This window comes from Priceomyces carsonii (assembly GCF_900007245.1).
Source record: "Priceomyces carsonii strain CBS4050 genome assembly, scaffold: Debaryomyces_carsonii_scaffold_4, whole genome shotgun sequence".
NCBI classification, from domain to species: domain Eukaryota; kingdom Fungi; phylum Ascomycota; class Pichiomycetes; order Serinales; family Debaryomycetaceae; genus Priceomyces; species Priceomyces carsonii.
The window spans coordinates 874,116-886,615 of record NW_026946677.1 but is presented as its reverse complement, the minus strand read 5'-3'; the positions used below and the strand labels follow the sequence as shown (position 1 = coordinate 886,615).

General features: G+C 38.3%; 8 protein-coding genes across 8 annotated transcripts, besides 1 other annotated feature; 2 read left to right on the top strand and 6 right to left on the bottom strand.

Annotated features, from left to right (window-relative positions):
- Positions 1–195: 195 nt before the first annotated feature.
- PRCAT00003972001 (lipid-binding protein) lies at positions 196–546 on the bottom strand (the record flags this gene model as incomplete). The annotated part of the gene is made up of 1 exon (XM_062953936.1): positions 196–546. One exon carries the CDS (start codon positions 544–546, stop codon positions 196–198), a length of 351 nt encoding a protein of 116 aa, XP_062810689.1.
- Positions 547–1,136: 590 nt separating this feature from the next.
- RIX7 (putative AAA family ATPase) lies at positions 1,137–3,629 on the top strand (the record flags this gene model as incomplete). The annotated part of the gene is made up of 1 exon (XM_062953935.1): positions 1,137–3,629. One exon carries the CDS (start codon positions 1,137–1,139, stop codon positions 3,627–3,629), a length of 2,493 nt encoding a protein of 830 aa, XP_062810688.1.
- A 136-nt stretch (positions 3,630–3,765) lies between these two features.
- Positions 3,766–3,810: a sequence feature (Short protein (PRCAT00003970001, CUM66308.1) was converted to a misc_feature.).
- Positions 3,811–4,052: 242 nt separating this feature from the next.
- Positions 4,053–5,651, bottom strand: GIT2 (Git2p; the record flags this gene model as incomplete). Its single annotated transcript, XM_062953934.1, has 1 exon — positions 4,053–5,651. One exon carries the CDS (start codon positions 5,649–5,651, stop codon positions 4,053–4,055), a length of 1,599 nt encoding a protein of 532 aa, XP_062810687.1.
- Positions 5,652–6,368: 717 nt separating this feature from the next.
- URA4 (dihydroorotase) lies at positions 6,369–7,457 on the bottom strand (the record flags this gene model as incomplete). The annotated part of the gene is made up of 1 exon (XM_062953933.1): positions 6,369–7,457. The coding sequence occupies one exon, from the start codon at positions 7,455–7,457 to the stop codon at positions 6,369–6,371; it is 1,089 nt and encodes a 362-aa protein (XP_062810686.1).
- A 491-nt stretch (positions 7,458–7,948) lies between these two features.
- PRCAT00003967001 (uncharacterized protein) lies at positions 7,949–9,067 on the bottom strand (the record flags this gene model as incomplete). The annotated part of the gene is made up of 1 exon (XM_062953931.1): positions 7,949–9,067. The coding sequence occupies one exon, from the start codon at positions 9,065–9,067 to the stop codon at positions 7,949–7,951; it is 1,119 nt and encodes a 372-aa protein (XP_062810685.1).
- Positions 9,068–9,195: 128 nt separating this feature from the next.
- Positions 9,196–9,627, top strand: PRCAT00003966001 (U4/U6-U5 snRNP complex subunit; the record flags this gene model as incomplete). The annotated part of the gene is made up of 1 exon (XM_062953930.1): positions 9,196–9,627. One exon carries the CDS (start codon positions 9,196–9,198, stop codon positions 9,625–9,627), a length of 432 nt encoding a protein of 143 aa, XP_062810684.1.
- Positions 9,628–9,697: 70 nt separating this feature from the next.
- TFS1 (Tfs1p) lies at positions 9,698–10,435 on the bottom strand (the record flags this gene model as incomplete). The annotated part of the gene is made up of 1 exon (XM_062953929.1): positions 9,698–10,435. The coding sequence occupies one exon, from the start codon at positions 10,433–10,435 to the stop codon at positions 9,698–9,700; it is 738 nt and encodes a 245-aa protein (XP_062810683.1).
- A 328-nt stretch (positions 10,436–10,763) lies between these two features.
- HAP5 (Hap5p) lies at positions 10,764–11,669 on the bottom strand (the record flags this gene model as incomplete). Its single annotated transcript, XM_062953928.1, has 1 exon — positions 10,764–11,669. The coding sequence occupies one exon, from the start codon at positions 11,667–11,669 to the stop codon at positions 10,764–10,766; it is 906 nt and encodes a 301-aa protein (XP_062810682.1).
- Positions 11,670–12,500: the final 831 nt, after the last annotated feature.

Here is a 12,500-nt window from a genome sequence, read left to right as displayed (position 1 = left end):
TTTAAACTACGAGAGTTACGATAAAGTCTAACCTTAGTGGTTCCACATCTAATGTGCTGTTTGTCACAATCGTACCTACATAATGGGAATCATTTTACTTAATATTTTTATATTGCTAGCTATAAATCAAATCATGTACAATATCAAATACAAAGTCTTTTCATCTATAGTGAATGCTCACGTTAATCGTGTTACTTACTTTCCACCTTTCTTGGCACCTTCACCAGCACCAGTGACTACGTTTGAAACGTATTCAGCGGCGTTAGAAGCTTGAGTCTTAGCTTTATCGACGTAGTCAGCAGCAGTCTCAGAGAATGTCTCCTTGTGGTCGCCGGCGTTTTTCTTGGCATCATCAGAACCCTTCTTTACGCTGTCAGCGACAGATTGAGAAAAAGATTTTTGATTCTCTGGAGTTGCATCAGCAGCAAGAGAATCTGCTTTACCAGTAACTGTCTCCTTGGCCTTCTCTAAGCCACTCTTTTCAGAGTCTGGAGTAATTTTTTCGTTAACTTTATCACCGATGTTTTTTCTTCCTAAGTCAGACATTCTTAAAATTGTTTTTATTATAATGTTAAAGTAAGACTTAAGGTTTTCCCCATTCCATGCCCTTCTTATATGTTTGAAAAACACTTGCTAAATTTGCGCTTGCTGTCATTCATTCAGCTAGAACATTCCACGTATGATATTATGGTACAAAGTAAAACTCAGCCTTTGTGAAACCAATAGTTTTCCAGCAAGAAATGATCTAAATTGCCTTGCATGTTTGCTTTCGTTCCACGGTTGCTATAACTTTCTGCCTTTTCAGCAATCGGAAGTGTTCCACGATTCCTCTTTAGGAAATAGCGCGACCATGTTACGATCTCACAAGTAAATTGTGGTCAGGGATTCGATTCTCATTGCTCAAAGTAGGAGAGAGGGGTGAGACAACGTCTTTGGACCCTATTTTATATGACCGCCACACGTTTGTTCACTAGAATATTGTTCACTAGAACAACCCTGCTACAACGTACCCTTAGCGAGATAAATCTTTTCTTCTTGTCACATGATATGTCATGTGATGTGGATGGAGCTCATCTGCACTTCATGAAAAATTTCTGTATTGCACATCAATAAATAAAGGTTGACAGTAGCATAAGATGGCAAAGAAAAGGTCTGTAACCGAGACTCTAGACCAGAGGATATATGATCTTATACATGATTTGCTTCAATCGAAGACGAGTGAATTAAGGAAAGCAGGAGGAAACAGCGATGACCCGTTGGCTGAGATTGTATTGGCAAAAGATTTAAAGATCGCAGATGTTTTGGCTTATGTTCAGTTGAAAGACTTTCAGATGAGAAGAATGAAGAATAAACAACTAGAGAAGAATATTGAGTCTGTATTACGTGTTGTGAAAGAAGACGAGGCTAGGGAGCTTTCAGAGTTGGGCGCCGAGCCCATACTGCTCGCAGATAGTGATTTTGAAGGAGTCGATGAGAAGGATCTTGTTGAGGTAAAAGATGACAACTCGCTCAACAAGTCAGTAGTTTCTTTATGGGACCTGGTGAATACCGAATCCAAGAATGGTGTCACCACAGAAGAAAACGCTAATGAGAAAGACGAAGAGAAAAAGTCAAAAAAGAAAGTTAAAGAATCGACCAGGCTCCAAAGCAAAAAATCCAAAGCAAAAATAGAATATCAGACGCCAACCGTTACTTTGTCTTCCTTGGGTGGCTTAGAGCATATCACAACCCAGTTAATGGAAATTATTGGATTGCCAATTTTACACCCAGAAATTTATATCTCGACAGGCGTCGAGCCTCCTAGAGGTATCCTTCTCTTTGGTCCTCCTGGATGTGGGAAAACTACGATAGCCAACGCTTTAGCAGGCGAGTTGCAGGTACCTTTTATAAACATATCAGCACCGTCAATCGTTTCTGGAATGTCAGGCGAATCGGAAAAGAAGCTTAGGGAAATATTTGATGAGGCAAAGTCATTGGCTCCTTGTATTATATTTATGGATGAAATAGACGCCATCACTCCGAAAAGGGATGGCGGCGCACAGAGAGAAATGGAAAAAAGAATTGTCGCACAGCTTTTGACATTAATGGATGAGCTTACTCTTGAAAAGACTGGGGGTAAACCTGTTGCAGTTATAGGAGCCACTAATAGACCAGATTCTCTTGATTCAGCTTTAAGAAGGGCTGGTAGATTTGACAGGGAAATATGCCTCAACGTACCTAATGAAGAACAGCGTTGCTCTATTTTGAAAACTATGACTAGGAACTTAAAGCTTCAAGATGATGATTCATTCAACTACAAAGAGCTTGCTAAGTTGACTCCAGGATATGTTGGAGCTGACCTCAAAAGTTTGGTGACCGCCGCAGGATTGGCTGCTATCAAAAGGATATTCGAAAGCTTAAGTGAGTTAGAGCAGGAGCAAGAAGTAATTGACAAAGGAGCTAATAAACTTCATTTCGATTCAATGGATGTTGACAGTAACTCAAATTTGGTTCCAAATTCAATATCTAATATGAGGTTTGAAAATAAATCAGATGGCGAGAAACTATCCATTATACAAAAGTTCCTCATTAAGCATCCAGATCCATTGACTGAAAGTCAACTAGCACCATTATCGATAAACTACTCTGACTTTATTGCAGCCTTACCATCCATTCAACCAACGGCTAAAAGGGAGGGATTTTCTACTGTCCCTGACGTTACGTGGAGGCATGTTGGAGCATTAAACAAAATCAGAATGGAATTACACATGTGCATTGTTCAACCAATTAAGAAACCTGAATTATACTCAAAGGTTGGAATAACTGCCCCTGCTGGTGTATTAATGTGGGGACCACCAGGCTGTGGTAAGACATTGTTGGCAAAAGCTGTTGCGAACGAATCAAGAGCTAATTTTATCTCAATCAAAGGACCAGAGTTACTAAATAAATATGTTGGTGAATCAGAGAGGGCGGTAAGACAGGTATTTAATAGAGCCAGAGCCTCTGTCCCTTGTATCATCTTTTTTGATGAATTAGATGCCCTCGTTCCACGGAGAGACACGTCGCTTTCAGAATCAAGTTCTCGTGTTGTCAACACATTGCTTACAGAACTCGATGGCTTGAATGATAGAAGTGGAGTATTCGTTATTGGTGCGACGAATAGGCCTGATATGATCGATCCTGCAATGAGAAGGCCCGGCAGATTGGATAAAACACTATATATCGAGCTCCCTTCCAACGAGGAAAGATTAGAGATTTTAAAAACATTAATCCGTGCAAATCAAACACCTTTAGATGACCTGGTAGATTTGCGTGCTATAGCTTTTGATGAAAGATGTAGAAATTACTCAGGTGCTGATCTTTCATCCTTACTTCGAGAAGCTGGTGTTAACGCTTTGAAGAAGAAGTTTTTCAGTAACCAAGGAATCAAAGACTTAGATGAATCAGGTTTCTTTGAAGACGATCTTTCTGGAGTAGAGGTAGTCGTTACGCAAAACGACTTTGAGAAGGCGTTATTAAGCATATCTCCCAGCGTTACCGATAAAGATAGAACGAGGTACGAAAGGTTAAATAAACGGATAGGTTGGACTTCTGAAGCAAACGAAGATGGTGTTCCTACAAGTTCAAATTCTAATACTGACATTGCATGAAACGATAAATATTTCTTTACTTAATAAATACATTAACTGATGAGAAGATAATTGTATAGCTCAAGCCCTTCTAATGTTGCGGAAAAGTTAAATTTATTAATACGGAGGGTTGGCCGAGTGGTCTAAGGCGGCAGACTTAAGATCTGCTGGACGATTGTCCGCGCGAGTTCGAACCTCGCATCCTTCATTATATTTTCATTTTTTTTTTTTTGCGCTTTCTGTATTACGTCAGATACTAGCTAAATCTAAAATCAATCTACTAAACCTTTACAATAAATGATTAATTTCTCAAGGATATGTGTTTCGCAATACATAAAGATATCAATAAATAGATAACTAAATAAATAAGTTGAAGTTGTTTAAGTAATTAATGTATTAAAGCAATTATAGAAGAAACGGGCGAAAGCCCCTAATTCAATTCAATCAAGAAGTTTTCGATTCAGCCTCGACCTTCACATCCACTTCAGTCTTCTTGACTTCATCCGTAGAAGCAGAATCATTCTCCGGATCCACAATATAACCCAATTGTCTGGTATCATATCCAGTAGCCTCCAAATAGTCGAAGAATTCTTGATCCTCTCTATTAACTGCATCCTGACCTACTGCAGGAAGGAAGAAAAAAATTAAAATACCTGAAAAGACACATAACGATGAACTGACATAAAAAGGAGCTTGCATTTCAAAGTCTGATCCTCGTGCCTTGAGGGCATTCTTTTGAATAACTGGGAAAACCCATGTTCCCACGAAAGCACCTATTTTACCGACTGCTGCAGCAATTCCATAATATTGACCCCTAATAGTTGTGGCACTTGTCTTTGCAGCAAGCAATCCTATATTATCACCAGGCCCAAACTCACCTAATGAAGTGAAAATTCCGTAAACGACAACAAACCCTCCAATACTATGTTTCAAGTGAGGAAAGCAGCCTGCCATAATATAGCCAACCGCAGCTTGAAGAATTACTCCAACACCTGCTGTAACTCTTGGACCGAGGTAATCTGCACCAAGGGCACCAAGGAACGCACCAGGGATATAAAATAAATTAAAAACGACGGTCCAACCAAAAGTCTTATACATATCTCCGTCACCGACGACTTTTCCAATAATGAACGAAGAATATACTCCGAATGAATAAGCAGAAAAGTCGTAAAGGAACCAAATGAGAGAGACAATTATTAATCTAAACCAGTAAAATTTGATTATTGTCCAGTATGGGACTTTAGCCTTCTTCATATTCATTTTTTGAAAAGCTTCACTATCTTTAATCTTCAATCTCATGAAGAAAAGGGAAATAGGAAGAATGGCACCAAGTGCCAAAGTGATTCTCCATATTGGTGTAAGATGTTTTGGGGTGCAAATCCAAAGTAGAACCATAGGAACAAACGAACTTACCACGTAGCCTACATCTATCATTGCATTTGTAAACCAGATGAAATATCTATTTCTTTTACCACTTGGTAATTGGTTAGCAAATTCTGAGGCGATGACTGAGGATGTGGGATATTCAGCACCAATTGCTATACCTAAGAAAAATCTGAAAGTGGTGAGAGCAGCGAATAATCCATAAGGACTGCCATTCAAACCCCATGAACCTGCGGCACATAATGCAGTAAAGAAGATCAACATGACATTGGCAGTCATCATGCCTCCTTTTCTTGCAAAATTATCTGAAATATATCCAAACACTAACATTCCAACAACAGTTCCAGCAAAAGCAATGGAAGAGACGTTTGATATGGCATTAGAATTGGTGTAAGCATCCTCATATAAAATTGCCAAACAATAGGTAGCAGTACTGATAGAATTGTTAACGTATCCATCAGAAAACAACCCAGCTCCAGAGACAAATGCTGGCCAAAGATTCTTAGCTTGCACTTTCGTAACTGCTTCGTGGTCTTCGTCTTGAATATCATTATCAATCAACTCCTGCTTAGACTTGTTAAATGTAATTTCTCTCTTGGCGTGTACTAGCCACCCAGTGGTGAGCTCCTTAAATGACGTTGGAAGATCTCTACTAGCCATTTTCACTTATTTTTCAGCGTAGATCTCCTAATATGGCGTTTTCGCTAGTAACTATATATTTTAAACTATATGCGACAGTGCGCTACTATATAGACCCTCTACGAAATGCGAGATCTTGCACGTTCTTTTCTCAGTACAGCACAGTAGTGTGCTTCGGTTGCATTTGGGCGGTGATATAAATGTATCTTGAAGTTCTGTATGAAGACTCTTTTTTAGGTTGCAGTGACCAATAAAATCTGCCGATCATTATTTCAGTCCATGCCGTGCGACATGTATCGGTAAAATTTCCCTGATAACGAAGTATGAGCCGTGCTCGTTATTTGGGCCCTAGATGGTTTCTTCCGAGGGTAGAGTAGTTCCCCCATGTGGTTACTATTAACTATTGGAGCGGAGTGCGCCATGGAGAAAGGGGAAGCAGCATCTACCGTTCACAATAAGTCCCTAAGAGGGAACGACAGGTTGACATAGAAGCTATATGCCGGGCGAGACAAAATTACAAGGCAATAAACTGTGTAACAGAGATCCATGTGGGTTGACAATAGGCATGCGTTGTGTATGATTGAATATTTTTTTATAAGGGGTATTAGAGACAAGTGCTGTAGCGCATACAACGATACATCTAAGCTAATCAATAATGAAAAGATCTTTTGACGACAGAGTCGGGAAATTTTCAAGCGGCCCGTGATAACCGGTCTATGGTCGAGAGCAAGAACAATATCATCTCCATTCTACTGACCATGTGAGCTCTTGTCCTGCCTTAAACGGTACAACTTCAAGATCGCTATTTCCAAAGGCTTCTGGGACGACACATGATCGTTTAACCAAAAAGAGTTTATCTTTACAGCGTACTTCATCGTCCGATATGCCGTAGAATTGCTTGCCGTGATCACTGACAAACAGTTTTAATTTAGCGAGGCAGTTCTGTGCATCAAAAACTTCGGCTACATATGGAACGGCGAAGCTCTGAGAATATACACCTGCGCAGACTCCAACATGTCTCGCTTTTGCCGACAATGGATGAGGAGCAGAATCAGAGCCAAAAAAAAAGTAAGGCTTACCTGAGGTTGCCGCTGTCACTAGAGCCCTCTTGTCCTCCGGAAGTTTGGCCACGGGTTTGCAGTAGTTAATAGGATTGCCAGCCCAATTATCGATGGTCAAAGAAAGGTGATGAGCAGTAATCGTAGCCGCAACTCTTACGTCTGACGCCAGAGTTGTATCTTTGTTCAACTTTTCAACCATATCAATGGCATCCTTGGTGGTACAGTGTTCAAGTACAATTCTCAAGTCTGGAAAGTCCTTGTGTAGTTTCTCCAATGCAGGTAAAAACTTCGGTTCTGCGTTTAGTATATGGATATCTTCCGCAGAGTCTTGGGTCGAAGGTTTTTCCCCATGCAAATTTAGTATCAAATTATTCTTCTGCATGGTCTCGAAAATGGGATAGAAGTCAGTGAAGTCGTTAGGATCAACTCCTGCTGATGAATTGGTAGTGACACCAGCGGGATAACATTTGATTCCCTTTATGGCACCTTGTTGGGCAGCTTTTTCGACTAGTTCAGGAGTAAGTTCCTTGCACAAATAAAATGACATTAGGAATGTTGTTTTGGGTGCCAATTTCTGTAGTTGTGACCTATACTCTATAACTCTATCTAAGGTAGTGATTGGAGGTACTAAATTGGGCATTACATATGCTATAGAGATTCCTCCTTCCCTGACAGTAGGTGTGATTAGTTCCATCATTTTCCCATCTCGAAGATGTACATGCATGTCTGCAGTGATTCCAAGGTCATATTCCTCCCTAGATGCCATTTTATTGCGTGAATATTCTTTGATCTAAATCTTTTCAGTGAAGCATAAACTTTTTTTTGTTCTCACAAAGTTGACCCCAGACGCTTACATAATCTTCCTAAAATTGAAGTGAACAAGTACTATAGCTATCATAAAATTGAAACAGCAATAAGCATCATTATAGGGTATGCTCCTTATTTCTGGGATCATACTCCTCTATGGCTCCCTCGATCAATTAGATTCAAAAATCTTTGTTGTTGCAAAAGTCCTATTATTCATAAGAACCACAGAATTAATGATAGATTGAAAGGATTCACTCATACATTCTTTTATGAATTCTACCAAGTCCATTACTTCATTTAATGCTATTGAGTTATCTGAGCAGGTGGGATCCATAGGTGGCTGCAACCATAGTGAAATCACTGAGTAGGATTCAAAATTCTTGAAAGAAATGCCGCAAATGGGAACTAAAAGAAAGGTTAATTGCCGAAACATTGAGGACTTTGTTTTATTTACTTACTTTGTAAAGATTGTGGTTTGTACAAGTCTCCTTTTAATACTAGCTTTACAACTTCTTTGGTAAATTCAACTTTATACTCTTGAGGTACCCTTACTTCCAATGTATCTCCATTTAAAAGATCAGCAGACGTTCTATTTGGAATATGGCCAAGTTTAAAGATATGAAACTTGTAGTAGGCTTTGCTTTCTATAATCTTTTTGAAGTCTTTGATGAGAATTTTCAAATCTAAGCTGTTTTCAATTAACCTGTCAATGTTTGACCGCTTTTTGCCATCTACTAGGCTTACAAACCAAAGTGCCCACTTGAAATATAAACTGTAATCGTTGTCTTTTTTACGACTTAAGTTCAATTCAAACATAAAGGCCGAGCTTTCCCTACAGTCTAATAGAGCAGATCTATTGCAAGGTATTCCCGAATACCTGTCAATTAAGCTCTGTGCCTTCGAAACGTCTCTGGAAGCTCTATTTTGAGGTTTCATCCAAGTTCTTTCTTCTTCTTCCTGCTTTTCCGTTTCAAGTTCTGTCTTCTCTTGTACAGGTTCTGGTTGACTATACCCAAGTAGATAGTTTATATTATCACGGATCCTTAACGGCGTTACAGATGGGCCAAAAGAGTTTTGTGACCTTGGTCTAGAAATGGCTTCCGAGGGTCCTCTATCAGTTTCTTGTTCAGGCCCGACGTCTAGGATATCTTCTTTATCTTCATTTCTTTCCGGCTCACATGTAGTATGTTCTTCATCATCGACGTTCTGAGAGAGGCCTTTAATGTTCCTGAGAAACCTGTTCTTCCTCTTTGCCTCACTCTCACTATTGACATGACTATCATCATCACTGCACAACTCTAATTTATCAATATCCTTCTGTATTAATTCTCTGTTAATTGAGAATATATTTTCCTTCTCTTGTATGTCTTCTTTCTCTTCTCTCTCTTCTTCAGAATTCACTAAATTCGTGTTGTAAATGTTCTCGGGTTGTTGCAAATCATTCATTAAGTCTTTACCATTTGAATAGCTTTCAACGTCTAATTCATTCTTTTTATTCTCATTTTGACTCAAGTGCCTTCCGAACCAGCTTCGGTGGCGCTTAATTGAAGTTTGTTGTGTTGTTGTCATTCTTCGTGATCAACCACATGTAACTCTATATTTGTGGATGCAAAACTAATAAATAGTAAATTCATCGCGCCAAAAAAATGAAATCTTTGCAATTCATCATCTAACTAACTAGTACTACTAAAATAGCTATGGGATCTGTATTTTTACCTCATTTACATACTGGATGGCATGTAGATCAAGCAATATTGTCTGAGGATGAAAGGTTAGTCATAATAAGATTTGGAAAGGACTATGATCGGGAATGTATGATCATGGATGAGTTGTTGTTTAGTATTGCAGAAAAAGTCAAGAACTTTGCTGCGATATATCTATGTGATATCGAAGAAGTGCCCGACTTCAATACCATGTATGAATTAAATGATCCATGTACTATCATGTTTTTTTATCGAAATAAACATATGATGTGTGATTTTGGCACGGGAAATAATAATAAACTAAATTTCTTAATACGAGATAAACAGGAGCTAATTGATATAATAGAGACGATTTATAGAGGAGCAAGAAAGGGCAAGGGATTGGTTGTTAGCCCGAAAGACTACAGTTCAGTTCGAAAGCCTTGAAAAGTAATTTTTTAATGTATAAATACATAAATTTAAAGAATACATACAAACCAATTAGAAACACAATTAATTACTCTTGTACTTCATTTTGGGCGTAGAAAAAGTTTGCACTCAATAATTTCAGAGCACCCCCATGAGCTTTGATATAGTCTCTGGCCCCAGAAGAAGGGACACCAGTTCCCCAGTTTGGTCTATCTGGAGGAGCCTCAAACTTAACTGACGGATCTTGCTTGTATAACAAAAAGACATAACGATGCTTTCCGGTTTTTGGAGGAGGAGCAGGGCCCTGATATGGCAAAATTTCTCTACCTTTGCTGTAATCTAGTATAGTACTTAACGACTCTGCATCAGAAGTACTCTGCTTCAATGGCAAGTCAGTAACAAACCAATGAGCATACTCAGACCACTTATGATCAGAATGAGATGGCGCATCTGGATCTGTCAAAATTAAGGAGAATCTATCCTTTTCCGATACCTCCAATTCCGCTTCCTGATTAGGCGAGTTAACAGTGAATTGGATCTTCGGTCTCTCCTGAGTCCCCGCTACCTTCAAGGTGTTTCCCAATGAGACTTGGTTCTTATCATTATAAACAATTGTTAATAACCCCTGTGTATCGAACTTATCAACTACATCTGGAACAATTTTGTGCTTAGTATATGATTCGTCTAATGATTGAGAAATTGTAACTAACGGCATTCTCGATTGATAATTAACAGATGATCTAAAAACAGTATTCCTAAGTGGTCTCAAATTATTCAATCTTACGGTCTTTATTGATTGAAGAATTGACTTATTTGAGCTTAACATGGTTATAATTAAAGCCGGAATTGCTCTATAAATAAGGAGAAGAGTGAGCAAACTTATATTTGTCTTTATATGTCATAAAGTGACTCGATTTGAAATCCGGTCGCAACTGAAAAATCGGAAATATTGGCATTTATCTCCATACATTAGTGTCTTTCTAAGTATAATATACAAAATTAAAGGTTCGAGTTAAATCAATCGGTAATTAGTACAGCATTTTATCCCCATCATCCTTTTTCAGTCTTCTGATAACCTTTCTCTTTTTTTTTTTTTTGGATTGACTTTTTGTCGAATCCAGTATTAGTCTTGAGACATTGTGGCATCATCAGTATTAAAACTCATCCTCATATGTTGGTGGATTAAAATTTGGAAACACCTCAAAGTTTGACTCGTGGGGGTTGTTGTTGTTATCAGCATTCTGCGGTTGCACCATATGTCCTTGTGGCATAGAGTCTGTTTGAGGATGTTGTTGTTGTTGTTGATGTTGTGGGTGTGATTGAGGAGGTGGAGACTGTTGTGGATGCTGCTGATGCTGATGTTGCAACATTTGCTGCTGCAACATTTGCTGTTGAAGAAGCTGCTTCTGAAGTAACACCTGCTGTTGATTTACACCATCGTTTACTTGTTGCTCAGCTTCAGTGGGTGTCTTCAGCTGTGCGGGTTGACTCGCTCCAATATAGCTCTCTGTCTTCAGAGAATAAGACTTTTTAGGTTTCTCTTCCTCTCGAGGTACTACGTCAATCAAAAAGTCAAACATATCGCTTTTAGTCAAAGCAGCTGCTATATCCGACTTCTGTAATGTCCTTCTCTTACTTTCCTCAGCATGAATCCAAGCTCTCATTGTCAATTCTGTTATGAAAACTTCACATCCTTTAGCAAACAATATTGGGGCCTCTGCACTTATCATTCTCACATCCTCGTCTGTTTTCATCACTTTCTTGATTCTTGCTAGAGGTAGCTGATGATTTTTAAAGTCATGGTCATCATGTTCTATAGAATTTATAGTTTCTTGCCAATACTGCATCATCATGTCTCTAAATCGAGCCGTCAAACCCTGTCCAACGTTATTAAATGCATCACCAGGGTGTTGCTGTTGTTGAGTTGCTGCTGCTTCGGCTGCCGCTTGAGCTGCTAACAATTCCGCTTCATCGACCACATTTTGTGAGGTTGTCGGATGGTTACGTTGTAATCCGCTTAAGCTTTCGTCTTCTAGATAATTATTCTCGTATCTATCCATTATGTGTTTCAAGTCGAAAAATTTTACTCCACGTTTAAATTGTTCAAATTGTATTATATATCAAAACAAGCGTACTTGCAGATGCTTCTTAATATATCTAATATTATCAGTCTACTTTTAGAATTAGCCTGTTCTCACCACTCAAAACTTTAAATCGCTATGCTCTCTTTATTGTCGTCTTTTGATTTTTTTTCGAAATATCATTCTCAAATTTATGCGAATTCGGATCATCAACGGTCTACGATAAAATTGATAATAGTATTTGAGAAAAACACACAAAAAATTAATTGTCCGACACTTATGGCGGAGATAGCTCATATATTAGCAGTTGTATCTTTTGTAAGTGTAATTTAGGTGGTATTGAAAGATCAAACAATATCCCTAAGCTAGAAATATTGTTCTATCTTTGATTGAATGAGCTTTCTCTACGAGTATTCTTCAACGTGAACATGAGTCAATCAATGTATTTCAGTGATATGAGTCTAAGTTTGTATAGAAATACGAGTAAATTTAATTAATTAGAATAACGTAACTACTCACTGTAAAAAGATAACGTAATTATGTCTGTGATAACCATAATTTTGAGAAAATTGCGAATTGCGTATTTAAACTAAGTAATTGTATTTGAGAAAAGAGAAAAAGTAGTAGTAGTCTATTCTAATTTCTCCTATGTAGTTTTATTGATGAATGCTTATGTTAGTTTTGGATTTATTAACAACGATTGAAGCTTGGAATTTTAATTAAATCATCCAACTATCGAGCACTTTGAGGTATCTGAAATTAACGGCTGGTCCATGCATTCCAAGAGCAAGGTCTTTAAAATACCAGAAA